The sequence below is a fragment of the Oncorhynchus kisutch genome, linkage group LG11 (genome assembly GCF_002021735.2).
Source record: "Oncorhynchus kisutch isolate 150728-3 linkage group LG11, Okis_V2, whole genome shotgun sequence".
Classification (NCBI taxonomy): Eukaryota; Metazoa; Chordata; class Actinopteri; order Salmoniformes; family Salmonidae; genus Oncorhynchus; species Oncorhynchus kisutch.
In genome coordinates, this window is record NC_034184.2 from 10,110,752 (window position 1) to 10,137,736 (window position 26,985).

Sequence of the window (26,985 nt, forward strand, 5' to 3'; positions counted from 1 at the left end):
CCCAACCTGGGGAACTAAGATAATGGGCGTAATGCCAACCTAGAGATGGTGCTAGTGGGGCACCTATCTAGGATATATAAACAGGTGCATTATGAGTGTCTGATTCAGATGTTGTGACCTGTCACATGTAATACCTGAGTAAATGATTATGCTTGCATTTTACTTAACTCTCCGACGCTAGTTATTCACATACACAACATGGTGTCAGAAGTGTGAACCCAAAGCCAAGCACTAAGGAAAAAGGGATAAGTTATGTGGACAATGTAATCACTATCGGTTAAACGTAAATAAGTGAGCGAGGACGACAAGCCTGCCATGTCAGTCAAATTCCGGTGCCTAGCGCCATGGATATGAAAGGCGATTTGTATCAAAACAACCAGTTTTTCCGTGATCAGTGGGAAAATTATGAAATTCCTACAGGTTTAGATAAAAATGAGCGCCATATGCTTCAGCGTCACCTAGATCTGGGGGAAGAGGATAGAGCAAATCCAAAGAAAATCCTTGACATTTTACAAAGACATTTTGAACCCACTCGTAATGTGATTTATGAAATATTTGTTTTTAGCACGTGAACAAACTCAAGCAGAGATGTCTGGTCAATATGTTATGAGGCTGCGTCAATTGTCTGATTTATGTGATTTTCGGGTCAATGAGAGACGAAATGATCAGAGACAGACTTGTGATTGGCTGTAAAGGTAAGAGCAAGTATGCCACGCGAACCCCAATTTACGCTGACCAAAGCCATAGATTTATGTAGAGCAAGCGAACAGATCCAATTTTTAAAAATTAACAGATTCTCAATTATGCCACTCGGAACAAAGAGAGACCATGTCGATAAAAAATGGAAACAATTAATCAAACAGTGATAAGGCAGAAAAATACTAAACATGGGTGTATGTACTGTGGATCAACACGCAAAAGCCAAATGCCCCACATATTGGGTTATATGCAAATTCTGTCTAATAAAATTAAACATTTAGCTAAAAGTGTGCAGACAAAGACAAGGTAAGCCTGTCAATCTGCTAGAACACGATACATGCAGTGATCATAATGCTGATGAAGTGCACATGCTATACATGACAGACTTTGAACAATTATGTTCAAAGTTGCAAAGATAAATGGTAACTGATTTAATCCAAGCAGCACTATCAAACGCCAGCTAGATGTTTTGACAGCTGAAGGCCTGAAGCCAGACCCCAAGAAGGTGGAGGCAGTACAGCAAATTCCCCCACCTACAGACACAAAAGCAGTGCAGCGACTGCTTGGTTTTGTAAATTACTGTCTGACGTATGTGAGCCATTGTGTTGGCTGACCAATAAAGTTGTGCTGTGGGCATGGCTTCCTAAACATGAGGCTGCATTGGAGCAACCAACCAATACTGAGGTACTATGACCTCTGAAGAAGTGACCCTACAATGTGATGCAAGTGACAAAGGCCTATAGGGGAAGCTCTCCTGCAGAAGCGGCAGCCCATTGCATTTGCTTCAAGGACATTGTCACCCACAGAGCAAGGATATGCCCAACTTGAAAAGGAGTGCTTCGCCATAGTGTTTGCCTGTGACCGTTTTGATCAATACCTTCATGGTGGGGCCTTTATCACGGGGGACACTGATCACAAACCTCTTGATGTTATCATCGAAAAACCTCTTGTCTTTTTTTTTTATTTTTATTTTATTTCACCTTTATTTAACCAGGTAGGCTAGTTGAGAACAAGTTCTCATTTGCAACTGCGACCTGGCCAAGATAAAGCATAGCAGTGTGAGCATACAACAAAGAGTTACACATGGAGTAAACAATTAACAAGTCAATAACACAGTAGAAAACAAAGGGGGGGTCTATATACAATGTGTGCAAAAGGCATGAGGAGGTAGGCAAATAATTACAATTTTGCAGATTAACACTGGAGTGATAAAAGATCAGATGGTCATGTACAGGTAGAGATATTGGTGTGCAGAAGAGCAGAAAAGTAAATAAATAAAAACAGTATGGGGATGAGGTAGGTGAAAAGGGTGGGCTATTTACCAATAGACTATGTACAGCTGCAGCGATCGGTTAGCTGCTCAGATAGCTGATGTTTGAAGTTGGTGAGGGAGATAAAAGTCTCCAACTTCAGCGATTTTTGCAATTCGTTCCAGTCACAGGCAGCAGAGTACTGGAACGAAAGGCGGCCAAATGAGGTGTTGGCTTTAGGGATGATCAGTGAGATACACCTGCTGGAGCGCGTGCTACGGATGGGTGTTGCCATCGTGACCAGTGAGCTGAGATAAGGCGGAGCTTTACCTAGCATAGACTTGTAGATGACCTGGAGCCAGTGGGTCTGGCGACGAATATGTAGCGAGGGCCAGCCGACTAGAGCATACAAGTCGCAGTGGTGGGTGGTATAAGGTGCTTTAGTGACAAAACGGATGGCACTGTGATAGACTGCATCCAGTTTGCTGAGTAGAGTGTTGGAAGCCATTTTGTAGATGACATCGCCGAAGTCGAGGATCGGTAGGATAGTCAGTTTTACTAGGGTAAGCTTGGCGGCTTGAGTGAAGGAGGCTTTGTTGCGGAATAGAAAGCCGACTCTTGATTTGATTTTCGATTGGAGATGTTTGATATGAGTCTGGAAGGAGAGTTTGCAGTCTAGCCAGACACCTAGGTACTTATAGACGTCCACATATTCTAGGTCGGAACCATCCAGGGTGGTGATGCTAGTCGGGCATGCAGGTGCAGGCAGCGACCGGTTGAAAAGCATGCATTTGGTTTTACTAGCGTTTAAGAGCAGTTGGAGGCCACGGAAGGAGTGTTGTATGGCATTGAAGCTTGTTTGGAGGTTAGATAGCACAGTGTCCAAAGACGGGCCGAAAGTATATAGAATGGTGTCGTCTGCGTAGAGGTGGATCAGTCTGCCCCGAAGCGACTTCAAAGGATGTTAAAGCTTCAGCGTTATCAACTACAGGCAGTATACAAGAAAGGAGTAGAGCTTCACATTGCAGATTTCTTGTAGAGGGCAGCACTACCAACAACTAGTCACCTGCAATATCGGACAAATGAGACAGTATATGCTCTACAGGCTGAGGTTGAAGATGTGAACCATGCTACTGATTAAAACATCTCCCCGCAGACACAGGATGCTATTAAAGCTCATTCAACAGAGGACAAGACTTCTTGAATGCTTCAGTTTTTTATCCTAAGAGGCTGGCCGGACACAAGAAAGAGTACACCCATCCTGGTGAGGGACTACTGGACATACAGAGACAAACTCACAATGCAGGAAGAAGTCGTCTACAAAGGCGACAGGATGGTAGTGCCAGAAACTCTATGCCCAATGATTCTCTCTCGTATCCATGCTGGGCACTCAGGGGTCGAAGCCAGTCTCAGGAAAGCCAGAGACTCAGTATTCTGGCCCAACATGACCCAAGAAATTAAACATTTCGTGGCTGTGTGCAGCATATGTAATGCTAATCTACCTAAGCAGCAAAAGGAAACGCTGCAGCCACATGACATGCCAACACGTCCTTGATCTAAAGTGGGAATGGATCTGTTCACAGTAAAGAACGTTCCTTTTCTGATTATAGTGGACTACTATTCAGACTTTTGGGAGGTGAAGAAAGTGATTGACACAACAGCCGCTTGCATCATCGACTGTTGTAAGCAGCAGTTTAGCAGATATGACATACCTGACAGTGGTGTAGTTACGGATAATGGGCCCCAGTTCACGAGTCAAGACTTTGCATTGTTTGCAAAAGCCTAGGAGTTCCATCATGTGACGTCCTCACCCTACCAGAGTCAGTAATGGTAAGGCGGAGTCAGCAGTGAAAATAGCAAAGACTATGCAGGAAGACACAGATGTGTGACAAGCCATTTTGGCATAGAGAAATGCACCCAGTTCAGGAGAGCATAGGGCATAGGAGGGCCACATGGGAAGGCCACTGTGAATATATCTTCTAGATGGTGTGGGCAGGGCACATAATGAGGAGACGGGGAAGATCTCTGCCAACCATGCCTTCACAATTTCAGGAGGCTGTGGAAGAGGAAGGAGAGGCTCCCAGAGTTGCCTAACATCCCAGGAGTGCCAGGAGAGGACCTGAGGATACCAGAGGTGCCCAACATCCCAGAGGTGGCAGGAGAGGACCGGAGGATACCAGAGGTGCCCAACATCCCAGGAGTGCCAGGAGAGGACCTGAGGATACCAGAGGTGCCCAACATCCCAGAGTTGGCAGGAGGGGACCTGAGGATACCAGAGGTGCCCAACATCCCAGAGGTGACAGGAGAGGACGTGCCCAACATCTCAGAGGTGGCAGGAGAGGACCTGAGGATACCAGAGGTGCCCAACATCCCAGAGGTGACAGGAGAGGACCTGAGGATACCAGAGGAGCTCCAACATCCCAGAGGTGACAGGAGAGGACCTGAGGACACCAGAGGTGCCCAATATGCTACCAGTGCGACACACTAGGGCAAAGGCTAACATAAGACCTCGCCAGCGGTGCGGGGATTATGTCCCTTAAGAGATGGACAATGATTTTTTTTTATCCTATAAAAAAAAAATGCTTAATGTAAATAGGTATTTTCACTGTGGTATTATAATAGTATGAAGTGCTCGAGTTAATTCTATATGAAAAGGAGGATGTTAAGATAATGGGCATAGTGTCAACCCAGAGATGGTGCTAGTGGGGCACCTATCTAGGATATATAAACAGGTGCATTATGAGTGTCTGATTAGGATGTTGGGACCTGTAACATGTAATACCTCAGTAAATTATTATACTTGCATTTTACCTAACTCTCCGACGTGTGTTATTCACATACACTTAAAGGACTGTGACCCGACCTGGGGAACACTCACCAAGAAGGACTGTGACCCGACCTGGGGAACACTCACCAAGAAGGACTGTGACCCGACCTGGGGAACACTCACCAAGAAGGACTGTGACCCGACCTGGGGAACCCTCACCAAGAAGGACTGTGACCCGACCTGGGGAACCCTCACCAAGAAGGACTGTGACCCGACCTGGGGAACCCTCACCAAGAAGGACTGTGACCCGACCTGGGGAACCCTCACCAAGAAGGACTGTGACCCGACCTGGGGAACCCTCACCAAGAAGGACTGTGACCCGACCTGGGGAACCCTCACCAAGAAGGACTGTGACCCGACCTGGGGAATCCTCACCAAGAAGGACTGTGACCCGACCTGGGGAATCCTCACCAAGAACGACTGTGACCCGACCTGGGGAATCCTCACCAAGAAGGACTGTGACCCGACCTGGGGAATCCTCACCAAGAAGGACTGTGACCCGACCTGGGGAATCCTCACCAAGAAGGCTGCAGACCGGAAGCAGTGGTGCGCTCTTGTGGACGCCTCAGGTACCTCAACACACACAGATGATTTAGTGAGTTAGTAAATGTTTATCACCCTGTTTGAGATGATCTCCTAGATCAGGGGTATTGAAATCTTACCCTACAAGGTCCGGACTACTGATGGTTTTCTCATGAATTGCTGCCACCTGGTGTCTTAAGCATAAATGAGTCCCTGATAAGAGGGGAAGAATGACATTAAGCAGTGGAACTGTCTTTAAGGTTCCAACATTTATTATCATAGTCAAATACAAACCACTCCTGTATTAACAACCATTGACCCATAAAGGGTGATTTTGGACAGCCTTGAACATTCTCCTGGTGCTGTACCTCAACAAAAAAAAGATGATTCTGCTGACTGAGATACCCTACGAAGTGTGTTTACCATGGTTCTCAAGCCGATCTCAATGTCTAGGTGCCAATCCCATCTGAAGTGATTAAGGGCCGTTGTTTATTTGGCACATTGTGCTACCACCAAGACTACCTCCATCTATGGTACTAAATACAACACATCCTGCCTACGAGGATTGGAGAGTAGGCCTTGGCTTAAACACTCACTAACATGTTTGTGTTTCCATTCCCAATAGAGCATCTAAAGAGAGAGAGTCAACATGCTCACTATCAAGTGTTAAAGAACCAGCCACTTTCTCCACAGAAGAGATATTTATTGGGATGGCATAGGAACACGTCAAGAAGCAGCCGTATCTCAGAAGAATATGAATTGAATTAATCCACATGAACGTTTGACATTCAACCATGAGGGTGCTCGTGGACATGGTTGTGGTTTATAAGTGTCTGCAGATCTATAATTCATAAATACAAAGATCTCACACAGACAGACAAAATAGGCAGACCAATATATACAATATACCAACATGCAGAATCATATAGGACAATACTGACTACACACAGTTTTCCAAGTGCAAAGCCAACCTTCGTAGAGCAGAGCGAAGTGCTTCACTTTGTTTAGCTGGGATAACTTATCAGGTGACATCACAGGCATTGTAATACACTGCATCAGTGTAAGAAAATATCAACATACCACTATATATTCTATTACTGGGTAATCAGCTTTTCATATTGTCAATTTCACAGCATCCCCAGATGCCAATGTATTAGGTTTAAGGCACTACTATATAAAATAGGTCTTACTCCATATTACATCAGTGGACTGGGGTTAGCTATAATGCCATATCCTGTCACATGTTAAGGGGTCCCGCTTTTCAGATCTAAAGAGATAGACAGTTGTGTAGGGTTTGGTTAAGTTTGGATACACCAACACTACATAACAGGATCTTTGTAAACTCCCAGCTGTAGACTGCCAACATTCTTACTCCACCTGTCAGCGTAAACAACATAGACAAATGCTTGAAATATCCTTTAAAATGTACATCTGCAGTCCGAACAAAAACACTGAAACAAGCACTGCATTCTAGCAGAAAAGTGACACGCTAATGCCCTCATATATATATATATAAAAATGTCCAGTTCAATGTGATTTATCAAACATCTCAGCTATGACAAAATCCTTACATTGGAAGACAAACAGTGAAATATATGTAATAAAATAAGGCTTAAACTTATTCAGTTCATGGAGTAAATATATATTTATATCAGAAACTGTGTGTGTGCGCGTGTGTTAGGTTACTGGCTGAAGATGACTTTTTTATTGAAAGAAACGGATAATGATTTCAACAGAGAGATGCTCTCATAAAATTTCACCATAAAGACCTAGTGCAGTCAAAAACGGGATTTCTGTTTTTATTTTGACACGAGGTTGGAATAATACTGTGAAATTGTGAAAATGCCCTTTAAGTGTAAGAGCTGTTTGAAAAGACTGCCTGAACTTGAAGCCAGTTTTGGTGGGATGGAGTTTTGTCCTGCCTGGTGACATCAATAGACCAATAAGAAACAGAGTTCCAAACCTCTTTGCCAATAACTGATAGTTTTCCCTTCCACACTCAGACCAATATTCTTGCTTGAGAAATTGCTCTTTGCTAAGAAAGCTTTATTTTATTTGACCATTTTAATGGAAAACAATCACAGTAAGGTACTTAAATTATTACCCAGAAATGATTTGCCATTGAGATTTTTAAAAACTGTTGCATTGGACCTTTAATAAAATAGTATATGTCACACCATCAATCATACAATAACCCATGTTGCCTGCAACCTGCCACAACATGGGTAGTTGAAATAATACTTTTGTGGCTACTTTCTCGAACACAGATCACACCTAGTCCTGAACTAAAAAAACACTTTTAATTAAGAATTTCCATTGAGCATGCTTCTCAGTCCAGGACTAAGCTGAATCTGGGTTTGGGAAACCGGCTCGAGGTCTTAAAAAAATAAAATTAAAATAAAACTCTTCTCGTACAGAGATGTTTCTTGTCTTTGAAAAGAAATCACTTCAAGATCTCAAGTCACTGGAGGCCACTGTCACCCAGGAGGAAAGAAGTCACTTCAAGATCTCAAGTCACTGGAAGCCACTGTCACCCAGGAGGAAAGAAGTCACTTCAAGATCTCAAGTCACTGGAGGCCACTGTCACCCAGGAGGAAAGAAGTCACTTCAAGATCTCAAGTCACTGGAAGCCACTGTCACCCAGGAGGAAAGAAGTCACTTCAAGATCTCAAGTCACTGGAGGTCACTGTCACCCAGGAGGAAAGAAGTCACTTCAAGATCTCAAGTCACTGGAGGCCACTGTCACCCAGGAGGAAGGAAGTCACTTCAAGATCTCAAGTCACTGGAAGCCACTGTCACCCAGGAGGAAAGAAGTCACTTCAAGATCTCAAGTCACTGGAAGCCACTGTCACCCAGGAGGAAAGAAGTCACTTCAAGATCTCAAGTCACTGGAAGCCACTGTCACCCAGGAGGAAAGAAGTCACTTCAAGATCTCATGTCACTGGAAGCCACTGTCACCCAGGAGGAAAGAAGTCACTTCAAGATCTCAAGTCACTGGAAGCCACTGTCACCCAGGAGGAAGGAAGTCACTTCAAGATCTCAAGTCACTGGAAGCCACTGTCACCCAGGAGGAAAGAAGTCACTTCAAGATCTCAAGTCACTGGAGGCCACTGTCACCCAGGAGGAAGGAAGTCACTTCAAGATCTCAAGTCACTGGAAGCCACTGTCACCCAGGAGGAAAGAAGTCACTTCAAGATCTCAAGTCACTGGAAGCCACTGTCACCCAGGAGGAAGGAAGTCACTTCAAGATCTCACGTCACTGGAGGCCACTGTCACCCAGGAGGAAAGAAGAATTCCATTGTTTCTTTCATCTCTCCTCACTGTGGAGTGTCTCCATAAACAAATACCATCACTGTGGAAATGTCCTGGAAATGAAGTTGTTCGTTATTATTTTCTGTATCAACAACTGATGAGTCAGGCAGTGACAAGTATTGGTTAGTTCAAGGTTGAATGGGTGTGTGTGCACATGCTCTTTGGTTCCTGAAAGTGTGTGTGGCAGTGCGATTCCAGAAAACATTTAGTGTTCTTTCTGGTATGGGTGCTGGTCTGTACACAGCTAATTCTCCAGTGTTAAATCTACCACTCTTCCAGTGTCTATATGGGTCCACACTTTCCAGTGTTAAATTAACAAACCGCTTAGTGTAAAGCCTTATTTTCAAATTTCCCAGGTTGTCTTTCAAGTAAATTGTGGAGTTACCACCCATGACTGTATTTGTTAATGACAGAGACATGGTTGTTGCATTTGTTCATTTTCAGTCTTGTGGCCTTCACCAACTAAGATCCTAAGCAAATGTTATCATTAAAATTGAATTCTTTATGACAATACATATTTCATAAAGCCTTATTTTGATGTATCCTGTGAGTGGCCTGAAACTCACGGTTTGGCCTGCAAGTAAATTTATGCTGGCTTGCAAAGTGATGTGTAATTCCTAATGGAATCCAGCCAGAGTGGGATATCCAACATTTGGAATGTTTTATTTTTTATTCAGAATGATTGCCAGGATTGGGAATACTAACATACTGTAGGAGACTACCAAAAGTATCTAAACTGGAACAACCATTTCAGTAACAGGTGCAATAAGTCCAGGTAACATATTGGATTAGTTTAGAAAAAGGTACGTTATATTTGAGTAGAACAAGATTAATTCATCTGCAAAAACATAAAACAAAGATTTTAAAAAACAAACATGCAATTTACCATGCTGGGAAATATGATAATGATTGGAGTCAAAGCTGGTTATTAACACCAACTTGGGGTTCTATTACACCACTCAGTGTTAATGTAACACCTACAGAGTTAATTTAACTCCTATATCAACACTATATATATGTTACTGTAAAAACAACACTATGTAACACTGTGCATATTAAAAGTACACCAAACACGTACAGCGCACCGCAATCCATCCCTCCCTCCGTCAGAGTATGTACTCATGTCTTCCCTATTGGTACTTCATCGGGCTCATCAGTCACTCTCTTCATAATTCATTAGCAATCTCCCCTCTATCACAGAGCCGTCTCTGGGTTCCCCACCCCTCCACTCTTCTCTGCTCCCTCCATCGCCTTTCCCGAGCCTGCCCTCACCCCGTCCGGCTGCTCGCTCTCAGTCTTCCCTCCCTCTGGCAGGCTGTTGAGCTTCTCCATCTCTGCGGGGGCTCCATTCTCTAGATGTGCTTCGGGCTCGTCTGGCTTCTTCTTGATGCACAGGAAGTTGCCCAGGCAGATGACAATGGAGGCCAGAATGACCTCACAGCCAGCAAGCAGGAACACATGCATGTAGTTATGGGTGGTGTCCAGCAGACGACCTACGCAGAGGAAAGGAGAAGAGAGAGGTTATACAGGTATGAAGAGTTCATTACCTCCTATCCATTCAAGGCATAAGCGGTTTATTACTAGCTAAAGCAGTTTATTAGTAGCTAAAAATGTTCTTATGTAATTTCTGTCTATACTGGCTTCTGATTGTTTGAAGACTTCGTTCTAGACCACTAACCCCGGCTCAGCCCTAACCCCATGCCCACACCCCGGCTCAGCCCTAACCCCATGCCCACACCCCGGCTCAGCCCTAACCCCATGCCCACACCCCGGCTCAGCCCTAACCCCATGCCCACACCCCGGCTCAGCCCTAACCCCATGCCCACACCCCGGCTCAGCCCTAACCCCATGCCCACACCCCGGCTCAGCCCTAACCCCATGCCCACACCCCGGCTCAGCCCTAACCCCATGCCCAAACCCTGGTTGAACCCTAACCCCATGCCCACACCCTGGTTGAACCCTAACCCCATGTCCACACCCTGGTTGAACCCTAACACTAGCCATAACCCTAACATTAATCCTAGCATCATGTCCACACCCTGGTTGAACCCTAACACTAGCAATAACCCTAACATTAACCCTAGCATCATGTCCACACCCTGGTTGAACCCTAACACTAGCCATAACCCTAAGGACATGTCCACAACTAACTCTAACCTAATGCTTCCCTGTGGGTACCGACCTGCTCCAGGCGGTCCCACCAGCACAGCGATTGCCTCCATGAGCAACACCAGCCCTAAAGCGCTGGAGAACTTCTTGGTGCCCACGATGGCCATGAGAACCTCGAACTGCAGCGCACCTACCATCCCGTAAGAGAGGCCAAAGAAGATACAGAACACCACCAGACCAGGATAGTCTGTCGCCTGCCAAAAGAGAAGCAACAATTAGTTACATTATACGACCATTGAAATATAATTATGATTACTGATGAATCATTTTAATTATATGGATCCAATAGCTTCGTATCTCGAGATCCGGTCAATACAGGAATGCCATAATGATACAATAAATGTATTAAATATGATGTATGTATTGTTAACATCCATATACACTGTAAATACATCCATCCAAATAATATCAATCAAAACTAGTTCCAGCCTTACCTGTGAGCTGACCACGTCGGTGATGCCATTAAAGAGTATGGCGAAGCTGAACAGATACACACATCTAGGACGGACCCACTTCATCCCCGCGATCAGCCCACACGTGGGCCGGGCGAAGATATCAACAAACCCTAGGATGGTGAGGAGGAGGGCAGACTTGGTGTCTTCATTCCCCATCTCCTTGGCATAGCTCACCACAAACACAGGGGGCACAAACAGACCCAGTACCATGATGGACGCAGCTATGGCATAGATGAGGAAACCTCGGTCTTTAAATACGCTAAAGTCCAGGAGCTTCTTTGGAGGTTTGGGCTTTTTTTCTGTTTGGTCTACAGCCTGTAACTCCTGGTCCTGGGGCTTCTTGGGGCCCACCAGGGGCCTCATCAGGGCCCCACATGCGCAGCAGTTGAGCAGCAGACCTCCCAGGATGAGGAAGCCGCCTCTCCAACCGTAGTGGTACTGCAGTACCTTTGGGGGTGAAATATGAAGAAAAACATTAACAATATCGATGATCCGTAACTCCAACAGAGCATATAATTTCCCCATTGTATTTATTTTAATCGTTCATCAGAGTAGCACACATCTTTCATTGTGTTCATCTCTACATCATAATACTGATCATAATCATAATACTGATCTAAAATGCAGAGAGGGAGACTGAAGAGGAGAAGTGTAGTACCTGTCCCAGAGGTGAGAGGCAGCAGAGGGCCACAGGGCTCCCGGCAGCAGACAGTCCGTTAGCTAGAGGCCTCTTCTCACTAAAGTAACGATTCAGCATGATCAGAGATGGCTGGAAGTTCAGTGCCAGGCCCAGACCTGGTAGAAAAGGGGAAACAGTTCAATTGTGTGTGTTTACTAACCCGATATAACTCCAGTACAGAGGTAGATGTGTGTTTACTAACCCGATATAACTCCAGTACAGAGGTAGATGTGTGTTTACTAACCCGATATAACTCCAGTACAGAGGTAGATGTGTGTTTACTAACCCGAGATAACTCCAGTACAGAGGTAGATGTGTGCTTACTAACCCGAGATAACTCCAGTACAGAGGTAGATGTGTGTTTACTAACCAGTTATAACTCCAGTACAGAGGTAGATGTGTGTTTACTAACCCGAGATAACTCCAGTACAGAGGTAGATGTGTGTTTACTAAGCCGATATAACTCCAGTACAGAGGTAAATGTGTGTTTACTAACCAGTTATAACTCCAGTACAGAGGTAAATATGTATGATACTGGTGGCCAAGGACGCCAGAATCATTCCCAAGGAGGCAAAGAGCCCTCCCACCATCATCACTGGCCGACACCCAAACTTGTTCACCAACACACTGCACAGTGGACCTGCAGACACACACATATGCACAATGAGGTGTGTGTAAGGCCAGCACAGAGCTGAGTAATAAAGAAAAGTGTTCCAGTTCTCTGCCCCTTCCACTTGGAATGAGCTACAAAAGGACAGGCAATTACAGGAGCCTCTCTTTGAATGAGTTGAAATCTAAAATCTAAGGTGGAAAAAGAATTGGGGGGCTGTCAATTTCACCAAACCTCCCCCCCAAAATATATTCTGTTCAATGTAGATAATGTGTGCTTAGTGCTTTAGGTTGTAAATGTCTCTGACATTTTGTGCTGCTATTTTGGCCAGGTCTCTCTTGTAAAAGAGAGGTTTCATTTCAATGCGACTGACCGAACATAGTAATATTGTAATATTGTTGTATTAGACATTTTGTAGATTTTCAGTGGTAAAGTAGTGGTGTAACAATGTGTTGTATGATGTATTGTTTAATTTAAATGTTTTGTGATGTAATTGCCTCCCCCTTACTGGGGATCAATAATAAACCACAGGAAGGCGAGCTGCTGCCCTGGCAGGAACTAATGGGGATCAATAATAAACCCCAGGGAGAGTAGCTGCTGCCTTGGCAGGAACTACTGGGGATCCATAATAAACCCCAGGGAGAGTAGCTGCTGCCTTGGCAGGAACTAATGGGGATCAATAATAAACCCCAGGGAGAGTAGCTGCTGCCTTGGCAGGAACTACTGGGGATCCATAATAAACCCCAGGGAGAGTAGCTGCTGCCCTGGCAGGAACTACTGGGGATCCATAATAAACCCCAGGGAGAGTAGCTGCTGCCCTGGCAGGAACTACTGGGGATCAATAATAAACCCCAGGGAGAGTAGCTGCTGCCCTGGCAGGAACTACTGGGGATCCATAATAAATACAAATACCTAGTAAAATAAAATGACATACATGAAGATCCTGTCAGTTTGGTGTAGACTCTGGAGGTTGTAACGCCCAGGTCTGACACCTTCTCTACTCTTTCTTTCTTGTACTGTCTCACCATTGGGAAAACACTTCAGTTGAATATACACAATACCAGTATGCACGTATGCATGTATGTATGCATGCGTGTGTGTGTGTACCTGTGCCATAGAGCATGGCCAACAGTATAGAAGAAATCCATGCACAGTCGCTATATCCCACTCCGAACTCCCTGATCAATTCCTTGAAAAACACACTGACAGCCTTGGGGAAGGCATAGGAGAACCCAGTGATGACAAACCCTCCGGCCAGCACAGCCCAGCCCCACCCTCCGTCTGGCGCCTTCACATCACTAGGCTCATCGTCTACCACGGCTCCTCCCATGATGCTCTCTGCTAGGAGATTCCCTCAACCCTCTGTCCCGTCAGCTTGGGTCAGAACTGAGAGAGAAGAGATGTAGACAGTAATAGAGAAGTGGGTAACATCAGGGTTAGACACACAGTGTATAAGGGAGGGTCAAGTTATTACTACAAGTTATGAGATTGGGGCATCAGTCCGTTATTGGTCTTCTAAGTATAACTCCATAAGACTAAAACATTAGTAATACTTGGTAGTGAGCCGTTAGATCTGTCTGGTACCAGAAACAACACTCTTTGGGATAGGGATTTTCAAGTGAAAGCTACTGTAGTTAACAATCAAACAGCATGGATACAACACTTGGCAATAGGCCGAGGCCTAGAATTTAAGAGTTGGTACATAAGCTAATATTTTAGCAATGTGAATCAATTATCAATAGGCAGAATCATAAGATAAGGCCTACAGCTTAACGCCAACAAGCAAAGAAAGACAGTCAGGTTGTGTGCTTATTTATCTGTGTTGAACTCTGGGATCTTCTCAGGGGCTCTGGTACACATTCCAAAGTTCTTCCATATAAATCAATAAAGTGGCGAGGACTCAATGTCCTAAGGGTGTCTATCAGGAGCTTAGCCCAAAAACATATTTGTGTGCTACAGAGGTCATCCAGGAGAGAGTCCCCTATGAGACATGGACAGTTTGACAACAATTGAATTAATGCATTCACAGTATTTTATAGTTCTAGGGAGGGTTTGACTCAGCCTATGTGACCTCTGATTGGCCGAGCTTCAGGTCAGTCCTTCCATTTGAGTCACAGTGTGAAAGAAGGTGTGGCTGAGTTAGGTCATGTTCATAACAATGTCCATAACTGGCTGTAACTTCTTGATGCAGTCACAGAACCTGTTTCAATGTTCATGTCATTTCCTTGTGTTTCCCTGGATACCAAAATTGACATAGATCATGATTTTTTTTTTTTTTAAGTTATTACATTCTCAAAAGGACACTCAGAGCCAAAGAGTAGGAAATGTAAGGTTTTGGCACTCTGTGTCCTTTGGGGAAGAGAATGTAAGGTTTTCAGTGAGGTTCAAACTCTTATTATTGTAGCAGTCTGGTCCCATGTTGTTTTCCAGGGACTACACTCTGCAACATCTGGTTGTTGTGCAAAGTAGAAGGGTTTCCATTGATAGAGGCCATTTGCTGCCGGGTCCAAGGCTAGTTCCATTGTTATTCAATGGTGCCATTTGGGTGGCTGTAATCTCAATTTTAAAGGGGGAGAACAGAAGAGGGAGAAGGGTCTTTCTCTGTGTGTTCCTGGATGAGCTGAAACCAATGAAGAACTATAACAGCAAATCAAAACAAGGAGACATCCTGTTCCAGCACCCACACCCTGCAGAAAAGACACAGCAGCGTCCTCCACAGTACACTAAATAAAAGCGCGCAGACTTTCACATCAATTGACTTACGTCAATGGGACACTTCTGGGAAAATTCAGATCTGCAGTTAGACTATCGGTTATATACTCCTTCAGTGTCTATTAGCCCTCTGATCTCTCAATTATTTCTTTAGTACAGAAAAAAGGTTTGTAGTCAAGGTATTACACAATATCTGTGATATTCCAGGAAGTTGCTTTTTATTTTATTATTTCACCGTTATTTAACCAGGTAGGCCAGTTGAGAACAAGTTCTCATTTGCAACTGCGACCTGGCCAAGATCAAGCAAAGCGACAGAGTTACAAACAAATGTACAGTCAATAACACAAAATAAAATATTTTTCTATTTATGTTCCCTTGTGTGCAAATGTAGACAATAAATAGGCGAAATAATTACAATTTAGCATTAACACTGGAGTGATAGATGTGCAAGTAGAAACACTGGGGTGCAAAAGAGCAAGAGGATAAGTAACAATATGGAGATGAGGTAGTTGGATGGGCTATTTACAGATTGGCTATGTACAGGTACAGTGATCGGTAAGCTGCTCTGACAGCTGATGCTTAAATTTAGTGAGGGAGATATAAGTCTCCAGCTTTTTTTTATTTTTGCAATTCGTTCCAGTCATTGGCAGCAGAGAACTGGAAGGAAAGGCGGCCAAAGGAAGTGTTGCTAACACTGCTGGAGCGAGTGTTGCGGGTGGGTGTTGCTATGATGACCAGTGAGCTGAGATAAGGCGGGGCTTTACCTAGCAAAGACATATAGATGACCTGGAGCCAATGGGTTTAGCAACAAATATGTAGTGAGGGCCAGCCAGCGAGAGCATACAGGTCGCAGTGGTAGGTAGTATGTAGGTAGTATTTGGTGACAAAACGGATGGCACTGTGATAGACTGCATCCAATTTGCTGAGTAGAGTGTTGGAGGCTATTTTGTAAATGACATTGCCAAAGTCAAGGATCGGTAGGATAGTCAGTTTTACGAGGGTATGCTTGGCAGCATGAGTGAAGGAGGCTTTGTTGCGAAATAGGAAGACAATTATAGATTTATTTTTGGATTGGAGATGTTTAATGTGAGTCTGGAAGGAGAGTTTACAGTCTAGCCAGACACCTAGGTATATATAGTTGTCCACATATTCTAAGTCAGAACCGTCCAGAGTAGTGATGCTAGTCAGGCGGGAGGGTGTGGGCAGCAAATCGGTTGAAGAGCATGCATGTAGTTTTACTAGCATTTAAAAACAGTTGGAGGCCACAGAAGGAGTGTTGTATGGCGTTGAAGCTTGTTTGGAGGTTTGTTAGCACAGTGTCCAAAGAAAGGCCAGATGTATACAGAATGATTTCGTCTGCGTAGAGGTGGATCAGAGAATCACCAGCAGCAAGAGCGACATCATTGATATATACAGAAAAGAGTCGGCCCGAGAATTGAACCCTGTGGCACCACCATAGAGACTGCCAGAGGCCCTCCGATTTGACTCACTGAACTCTATCAGAGAAGTAGTTGAACTGTCCCAGTAGCCAACAACAGTCTCTTATATAAGGAGGCTGCAGTGAAACGGTTTCAGGGAGGGTAGCCGAGGGGATGACTGTTTCATATTTTAGGTGATTACCTGCCGAGGGGGGATAAACTTTGAGGAGGCCAGGATCATTCCCAAGGAGGCAAATCACAGATGTGGCACCTCATTGTGCACGTTATGTTACACATCATGAAATATATTGATACAAATTACAGACAGTAGCCTATAAGTAGCAAAATAGACATCAATTAATTGAATATGAAATGCATTTCACAGTGATTGACATGGGCCTATACTGTTTATATGTTAATGAAGTCAGTTTGAATAATATTTAGCCTACGTTGCTCGTTTGTGTCAATTGCAGCTCTGGAAGAGAGAATCAACACTACAGTGGTGAAAGTGGAGTGGGGTCGTGTTTTCTGTGATTTATATTCATGAATGTATTTTTTTTTACAAAAAGGTATCTCTCCCCCAAAGGGCTTTATTGGCAAGGGAAACATGTCTACATTGCCAAAGCAAGTGAAATAAACAATCAGAAATTAACAGTAAACATTACACTCAAAAGGTTTCAAAGGAAGAGACATTTCAAATGTCATTATGGTTATGTAGTGTTGTAACGAGGACAAAAGGGAAAATAAATAAACAAATATGGGTCTGTAGTCAAAAATATCTAGAAAATAGCATAGCTCAACTAGGTTGTCGCTCTCCCTCCTGCCTTCCCTCCCACTTCTCTCCTAAAAAGCTCTGTTGACGTCAGAGATACACTTGTTTTTGTGAGGAAACATCTAAAAATAACAGGAATTTCGCAATATGAAAAGTGTATCCTAAAATACTACATGTCATGTCTCAAAATGGATATGCATCTTACCTCTATATTGTTTTATGTCCTCCAGATTACACTCTTTAAAAATGCAAAGAGGTGGGTGGGGCTGGCTTAAGAGGGTGTGCACAACACTGAATGGGTGTAGACAAAGGAGAGCTCTCCAGTAATAGTACAAAAACATTCAAAAGGCCATTTTCTTAACAGTGTGGTTACAAGTTTGTCAACAGAATAACTTTCCACTAAAAAGCCATCTACTCAGAAATACTTTTTTTGCCAGCAAGTGACAGAATAAATACAACTTGAATATTGTTGATAATCTATTAATAAATATGAGTTAAAAAAAATCAAAGTAAACATCAGATTCCACAGCATTGAATCTGTAGCAAATCACCTACCCTTGATGCAGCTGTAACTCTCTGAATGGGATGTGAGGTGCGAGTCTTCTGTATGAACTACTCCAGTGTCGCATGTAGCCGCCTGGCTCCCAACCAACAGGCAAACATACACTTCTCCCCTAGCCCCACCTCTATAACCGGGTATCCCAACCCCTCGTGCTCCATGCAGCATTCAGCCAGCACCCCACTATCAGCTCTCCTAAAATAAGATTGACATTTCCCATCCCAGGACACATGCACGATTACTAGGATCACTTTCTCTGTGGATAACAGGCAATGCTGTACAGGCGGGAAACATTCAGATCTTTAACGAAGAGGGGTGCACTGTTACCGTGTTGCTCACATTGCCTAGAAGGCCGTGTCAGTTTGGGATTGGACATCCCACGGCATCAAGATCGAATGCTTTCCTGCTAGGACTTCTGCCAGGCCAAACTGACATACACCACATTTGCAAACACATTCTCTCGCACACCTGTGGCACTGATCCTTGTAGACCACGGATTGGCTATGACAGAGTACTGATGTCTGTTCAGAATATTCAGGGCTAAAGATCCAGTGGGACCAGGCAGGTTGTGTCGCAGGCTAGATGTGTTCCCCCTCTACACCAACACTATAGCTAACAGTATGGGTCTGGCACAGGACAAGCCTTGGGACCTGTTATTTTATCATCGGGGCTTCCAGAAGCCAACAAGTACTAGCTAACCATATCCATGTGGCATTACTGTCGCTCTTGACTTCAGGAATACGTTTCCTGCCAAAGCAGTGAACATCTGTTGAACCCTGAATCCTAAACCAGTAGTTAAAAAGGTTGTAAACCAGTAACTGAACCAGTAACTGAAAGGTTGATAGATCGAATCCCCGAGCTGACAAGGTAAAAATCTGCTGTTCTGCCCCTGAACAAGGCAGTTGACCCACTGTTCCTAGGCTGTCATTGTAAATAAGAATGTGTTCTTAACTGACTTGCCTAGTCAAATAAAAAAATTAAATACAAATCCCTAGAGCTGGCCGCCTGGCCAAACTGAGCAACCATGGGAGAAGGGCCTTGGTCAGGGAGATGACCAAAAACCTGATGGTCACTCTTACAGAGCTCCAGAGTTCCTCTGTGGAGATGGTGGTCCTTCTGGAAGGTTCTCCCATCTCTGCAGCACTCCACCCATCAGGCCTATTTGGTAGAGTGGATGTCCTTGAGTGTCTCAATGTCCGAGTGGCTCATCCAAAGCCCAGACTTGAACTCGATTTAACAGGTCTGTAGAGACCTGAAAATAGTTGTGCAGCGACGCTCCCCATCCAACCTAACAGAGCTTGAGAAGGATCTGCAGAGAATAGTGGGAGAAACTCAAATACTGGCGTGTCAAGCTTTTTTAATTTTATTTAACTAGGCAAGTCAGTAAAGAACAAATTCTTATTGACAATGACGGCCTACACCAGCCAAACCCAGACGACGTTGGGCCAATTGTGCACTGCCCTGTGGTACTCTCAATCACAGCCGGTTGTGATACAGCTTGTAGAGTCATACCCAAGGAGACTCAAGTACTATGTATAGGGTCTGTGACACCATTTTCCCCCCCTTTATTTAACTAGGCAAGTCAGTTAAGAAAAATTCTTATTTTCAATGACGGCCTAGGAACAGTGGGTTAACTGCCTGTTCAGGGGCAGAACGACAGATTTGTACCTTGTCAGCTCGGGGATTTGAACTTGCAACCTTCCAGTTACAAGTCCAACGCTCTAACCACTAGGCTACCCTGCAAATAAATGTAATCAATTTTAGAATAAGGCTGTAACATAACAAAGTCAAGGGGTCTGAAAGCTTTCCGAATGCACTGTATGTTCTGTACACTGTAAAAAAATGTGTTGAATCAACTTAAAGCTAGAATCCTTACTTGAAACAATAACACTGCAGACACCACGCCTCTGTTTTGATAAAAAGATGAGGGATGGGCCTGGAGAAATGTAACCACTCTCAAATGTATAAAACAGAGCAATGGATGCAAGGACCGACAATACATGAAATCAAAATGATATTTTAAGCCATGTTGAGGCTATACATTGTTTACAAACATTGGGGTAAAACAAGCATATTTTGGGTTCTGATGGGGTACGACAGTTGAAGTAAGCTTTAGGAAAGTATAAGATAGTGGCTTGCGAAAGTATTCACACCCTTGGCATTTTCCTATTTTGTTGCCTTACAACCAGGAATTAAAATGTTTTTTTTTTGAGGTTTTATCATCACTCTAAAGATGTACAAATATTTTCTTGGGTGAAATAAACAAGAAATAAAACCCCCCAAAAAACAGAACTTGAGCATGCATAACTATTCACCCCCACCCCCCCAAAGTCAATACTTTCTAGAGCCACCTTTTGCAGCTGCAAGTCTCTTGGGGTATGTCTCTATTAGCTTGGCACATCTAGCCACTGGGATTTTTGCCCATTCTGCAAGGCAAAACTGCTCCAGCTCCTTCAAGTTGGATGGGTTCCGCCAGTGTAATGCAATCTTTAAGTCATACCACAGATTCTCAATTGGATTGAGGTCTGGGCTTTGACTAGGCCATTCCAAGACATTTAAATGTTCCCCCTTAAACCACCCGAGTGTTGCTTTAGCAGTATACTTAGGGTCATTGTCCTACTGGAAGGTGAACCTCCATCCCACTCTCAAGTCTCTGGAAGATTGAAACAGGTTTCCTTCAAGAATTTCCCTGTATTTAGCACCATCCACCATCCCTTCAATTCTGACCAGTTTCCCAGTCCCTGCAGATGAAAAACATCCCCACAGCATAATGCTGCCACCACCATGCTTCGCAGTGGGGATGGTATTTTCGGGGTGATGCGGTGTTGGGATTGCACCAGACATAGCATTTTCCTTGATGGCCAAAAAGCTCAATTTTAGTATCACTGACCAGAGTACCTTCTTCCATGTTCGGGGAGTCTCCCACATGCCTTTTGGCGAACACCAAATGTGTTTGCTTTTTATTTTTCTTCAAGCAATGGCTTTTTTCTGGCCACACTTCCATAAAGCCCAGGTCTGTGGAGTGTACGGCTTAAAGTGGTCCTAAGGACAGATACTCCAATCTCCGCTGTGGAGCTTTGCAGCTCCTTCAGGGTTATCTTTGGTCTCTTTGTTGCCTCTCTGATTAATGCCCTCCTTGCCTGGTCCGTGAGTTTTGGTGGGCGGCCCTCTCTTGGCAGGTTTGTTGTGGTGCCATATTCTTTCCATTTTGTAATAATGGATATAAAATGGTGCTCCGTGGGATGTTCAAAGTTTCTGATATTTTTTTATAACCCAACCCTGATCTGTACTTCTCCACAGCTTTGTCCCTGACATGTTTGGAGAGCTCCTTATTCTTCATGGTGCTGCTTGCTTGGTGGTGCCCCTTGCTTAGTGGTGTTGCAGACTCTGGGGTCTTTCAGAACAGGTGTTTATATACTGAGATCATGTGACACTTAAATATAGTCCATCTGTGTGCAATCTAACTAATTATGTGACTTCTGAAGGTAATTGGGGCTTCATAGCAAAAGGGGGTGAATACATATGCACACACCACTTTACCACTTTAAGTTTTTTTTGTTTATGTCTGTGTATGTCCATTACATGAAACTTTTAAATTACAGGTTGTAATGCAACAAAATTGTAAAAATGCCAAGGGGGATGAATATTTTTGCAAGGCACTGTATATTCTTCAAGAATCACTGGATATATATAATCTATAACTCCAAAAATGGATGTAGCGACCAAGGATTCTAGCTTTAAAATATCAAGGCAACAAGCTGCAACAGGATTGTGAGCTTGCTCAACAAAATAGTATTGCATTTGATTTAACATACAATTTTAAGGCAACCAAACGCAATAGGATTGTTTATATGAGCAATAGGAGTTTGCGCAAAAATTGGACATATAGCTGAACCAACTTTCAGTTGAGTGAACATACAATTCAACCATATGTTCATATTTCCCAGGGTGCCTTGCCTTTCGAGTGAACTGAAGTTACTTACCACCCATTACTTTATTTGTTAGCGACACAGACATGGTTGTTGTATTCAATGGTTCTTAGGCCAGGGCATTCACCATGTGATTGTCTAAGTGAATATGTCATCATAAAAATTAAACTATGACAATACATAACATAAGGTCTTTCTTTGAGGACCTCATTACACCCTAACATAGTGGTCTGAAACTCCTGGTGTACAAGCCACATCAAGCCTGGAAGTGACATTACACTGGCTTTGAGGATATTCAACAATATGACATTTTAAAATCACCCGCAATCTGCATTGAGAAAGACTTCCAGGTTGGGGAATATTGATTATTGAGACTACCTAAATCTCATTAACTGGGACCGCCATCTCCGTATCAGGTGCAACAACTAATAACAGATTGGATGAGTTTAGAAAAAAATATATGTTTGTGTAGCATAAGATTAAATCAACGTACATGCAAAAACGCAGGTATTGAAACAAACAATTGAGAAGAAAAAAAACCTGCAATAGAGCATTCTGGGAAATATGACAATGCTGGGTGTGGTTGAGCAAACATTAATTTATAATTTTACAAGCTGGTTCAAATTCAGCTCACTTCGAGCAGTTTGTTGAGTAAACAAACTTTTGCAAATTCATGTCCTTTTGAAGTCACAAAATAATGCTGATTAAGCAATTGGTGAATTTATATATACAGTATTTTTTTGCCTCAAATCTCACTGACTTATCTTTGCTATTAGGTCTTATTCATACTTTCCATGAAAGAGCATGGGAGTCACATTGCTCCAAATGTCTTTCTGAGAGAACAGGCTAAAGGCTGAAACCATCAATCTTGTTTCAGAATTTGAACATGTGAAATCCCTGGAGATAAAATGAGATCGGAATAATGCATAATCTCTTTCTAATGTTTAACAGCTTTTTCCTGTTGAGGCTGAGCAATGTTATGATCCGAGTCAGGGAGAGGATGCCCGCGCAGATCATACACCACAACAGCCTACGCGCTCAACATGACAGTAGCAACTTACACTGTAATCGAAAACTCATTTATATGGTTATTTTGAGAGTTATCAAAATTAAAATACTGCAACATACTGTAAATGGTGCACTGTAAAAAAAAAAGTAGCTTTTGTTTATGGTAACTTACTAGCAGCCAATTACCTGCAAGTTACTGAATATTTGCACAAAAAAAAATGTAAGTACAGTATGTTACTATAAAATTCAAAGGAGCTTTGGTTTAACAGTACATTACTGTAAAGAAGTGCTTTCTATACAGTAATGTACTGTTAAGCTAAAGTTTCTTTGGAATTTACAGTAACTTACAGGTAACTGGCTGCCAGTAAGTTACCGTAAAAGCAAGTAACTTTTTTTTTACAGTGAGAGGAAATAATTGCTGTATTTTCCATCCAACAGAATACAATACTGTATTTTTGGAGCACCAAAAACCTTTTCACCACTAGTGGGTGCATGGTATTGTTGTTTCCTAGGCTCATTAACAAATGGAGGTGTGCCTTGTAAGAGGCTACATTTGTTGCACCCGTTAGTGGGTTAGGGTTAGAGCACTGTACCAACTCCTATGTGGTTATAGACCCATCACTTTTAAATGTATAGGGGACAGAATGGAGTGGCAGAAAGTCGGAAACTTTTAATAGTGGAGTATTTTGACGTGTCCTTTTGGTCTGTTTTGCCCTGTAGTTGCTGCCAGTTTGGAAGCCTTTGTTAAGGCCTCCAGTTGTAAGTGTAAGGGAAATAAAACACCAAACATTCATTAATAAGCTGTCGTGTGTAAACCTGCTTGCACCAATCCCATGTACTGTAGTTACAGCTAGTGTGAAATACAAACCCCTACACCTCAATGAATTTGATTAATTCATCCATTCAGATTACGGTAGCATTTACTATTTTTTTTAACAGTCAATAAAGTCAATGAAACAGTATTGTACGCTGTGTCATTACACAGTACTTGCTTTGATACTGTATTTCATATTGCAGTACACCTACTGTAATTCTAATACAGTAACTTACCACTAGCTGTAAGTTACTGTCAAATTCACTCTCACCTTTACAGTATAGGCTATAGCCTAGTTGAGAATTCTCAACTCCACAATATGTAAATCACACCTCATGGAGTTGAGTGGCGATGGGTTTTGGCGGAGTGTACCTCCAACTATACTGAACAAAAAATAAAAATGTAACATGCAACAATTTCAAATGTTTTCCAGAGTTCCAGTTCATATATTGAAATCAGTCAATTGAAATACATTCATTAGGCCCTAATCTATGGATTCACATGACTGGGAATATAGATGTGCATCTGTTGGTCACAGATACAGTAAAACAAAAGGTAGGGGTGTGGATCAGAAAAACAGTCAGTATCTGGTGTGACCACCATTTGCCTCATGCAGTGTGACACATCTCCTTTGCATAGAGTTGATCAGGCAGTTGATTGTGGGCTGTGGAATGTTGTACAATGGCTGTCCAAAGTTACTGTATATTGTCGGGAACTGGAACACGCTGTCGCACACGTTGATCCAGAGAATCCTAAACATGCTCAATGGGTGACATGTCTGGTGAGTATGCAAGCCATGGTAGAACTGGGACATGTTGAGATTCCAGGAATTGTGGACAGATCTGTGACATGGGGCTGTGCATTATGCTGAAACATGAGGGGATGGCGGCGGATCAATGGCACGACAATGAGCTTCAGGAGCAGGTATCTCTGTGCATTGAAATTTCCATCGATAAAATGCAATTGTGTTCATTGTCCGCCCAGCCAATACCATAAACCCACCGCCACCATGGGGAACTTTGTTAACAACGTTGACATCAGCAAACCACTCTCCCACATAACGCCATACACGATGTCTGTGGTTGTGAGGCCGGTTTGACATACTTCCAAGTTCTCTAAAATGACATTAACGGCTTATGGTAGAGAAATTAACATTAAATTCTCTGGCAACAGCTCTGGTGGACATTCATGCAGTCAGAATGCCAATTGCACACCCCCTCAAAACATCTGTGGCATTGTGCTGTGTGAAAAAAACTGCACATTTTAGAGTGAGTGGGACACGATAGTGTGTCCCACCCGCCAACCCCTCTTTTACGCTACTGCTACTCTGTTCATCATATATGCATAGTCACTTTAACCATATCGACATGTACATACTACCTCAATCAGCCTGACTAACCGGTGTCTGTATATAGCCGGTCTTTTTATTTCTTTACCTACCTATTGTTCACCTAATAGCTTTTTTGCACTATTGGTCAGAGTCTGTAAGTAAGCATTTCACTGTATTTGGCGCACGTGACAAATATACTTTGATTTGTCCCCAGCACATGGTGAACCTGTGTAATGATCATGCGGTTTAAACAGCTTCTTGATATGCCACAACTATCAGGTGGATGGATTATCTTGGCAAAAGTGAAATGTGCACTAACAGGGATGTAAAGAAGAGAAATAGGATAAATAGGAAATAAACACTTCTAAGATATACATTAATGATTTATATTGTTGATACTGTGTATTGGTCAATGAGAGGATTTGAAGCCACCGCTCGGCCATATTGTCACTCCCTAGAAGAAGCAGTCGTCCATAGGAATGAATGGAATTCTACAGTATTTACATTCAAATGTTTCAAGGATTGTAGTGGGAACAGTAACATTTGTACTTTCTAAAAATGATGATGTTTTTATATATTTTACATTTTTTGTGTTCAACCTGCATAATATAATGTAAAAGTATGTATTAAGATGTCTAATAAAAAAAACATGTCAAAAACAAATTTAGATATTAATAAATGCATTTCTATAGCTTCTAAAATATGTTTTACAACTGTAGGTGAGTGCCAAGATGGCGGCGCGGTGTTTTTAAAACAGCGCCCCCGTCAGTCATTTAGTGTATATATAAATCATTGATAAACATCCTACCGTAATATGTTAAATAACATCAGCTTGTGATATGGAACTTCACCTGTTTGACTTAGCCTAAAAACACATCTTCCTATCACAACAACCTGTTTGGCTACTAAAACTCATCACATCTACTAGTCTGAAGACCCTACGTTGAATTGCATTTAATTCTACGTTAGGCATAAATGCGCGTTTGGATCATAAAAGTTCCTCTACAAGCCATTATGTTGAATAAAATTATATTTGAACTTACTTTCAACGGTTGGCCGTGTGGTTGGGCCTTTTGCATGTAGGAATGTGAGACAATATATACACAGGAAAGTATAATTACATCCATTTTTCAAAGCGCTGCTAGTGAGTTCATATTTCTATCACCCGAAGCATGGCACAAGATGAAAATACATGCAGGAGACCCATGCATATTTTCCGAGCTCTGTGCATGCTTCAGGTGGTAGAAATCTGGACACATTACCAGCCCTTTGAAAAGTTGATGTAATTATACTTTCCTGTTGATATATTCGCACATTCCTACCTGCAAAAGGACCAACCACATGGACAAACGATAAAGTACGTTAAAATATAATTTCATTCAACATTCTTGCTTGTAGAGGTTGTGAGATGTAACTTACTTGATCCAAACGCTAATTTATGACTGACATTGAATCAATCCAAAGCAATTCAACGTTCTTTTCTTTAGGCTACAATTCAAAGCAATTCAACGTTCAATTCTTTAGGCTACACAGCTACAGTTGTGCAAAAATGACCATAGGGGCATACAGACACAAATAATAAGTAATGCAATATGGATATGAAGTGATGACTTTGTATTAAAGCTCTTATAATGAAGCTTTATAATAAACACCACTGAATGAGGCTGCAAGTCACGATTTATCGACAAAACGGACCTCAGCAATCGGTGACATACAAAATTATCAACGGGTATGGAACTTCAATCATGCCAATGTTCAGCAGTTGCCTAATGATCAGGGTTGTTCATACCTGAGGATGCTTTGTCTTCTGGTCCGGATCATGCGTACACGCCTCCTTCTCATGCACGTTTTTTATTTTAGGGAATGATCTAAGAAACTTGCGTAAGAGGGCTCGGTCCTAAAGCCCTCCATTTTCACATA

The 26,985-nt window shown here is 42.8% G+C and overlaps 1 protein-coding gene across 3 annotated transcripts; it reads right to left on the minus strand.

Moving 5' to 3' along the window:
• Positions 1–6,994: 6,994 nt before the first annotated feature.
• LOC109900065 (monocarboxylate transporter 4-like) lies at positions 6,995–26,954 on the minus strand. Of its 3 annotated transcripts, XM_031835247.1 has the most exons (8): positions 17,981–18,113; positions 17,631–17,716; positions 13,631–13,909; positions 12,410–12,553; positions 11,893–12,029; positions 11,214–11,681; positions 10,793–10,973; positions 6,995–10,103 (listed from the first exon to the last, which is right to left on the minus strand). In XM_031835247.1, the coding sequence occupies exons 3-8, from the start codon at positions 13,851–13,853 to the stop codon at positions 9,805–9,807; spliced, it is 1,452 nt and encodes a 483-aa protein (XP_031691107.1). In that variant the 5' UTR covers positions 13,854–13,909; positions 17,631–17,716; positions 17,981–18,113; the 3' UTR covers positions 6,995–9,804. The 3 variants fall into 3 exon arrangements, with proteins under 3 accessions (XP_031691107.1, XP_020351380.2, XP_031691106.1); XM_020495791.2 differs by lacking the exons at positions 17,631–17,716; positions 17,981–18,113 and adding an exon at positions 26,855–26,954; XM_031835246.1 differs by lacking the exon at positions 17,631–17,716 and having other exon boundaries at positions 17,981–18,112.
• Positions 26,955–26,985: the final 31 nt, after the last annotated feature.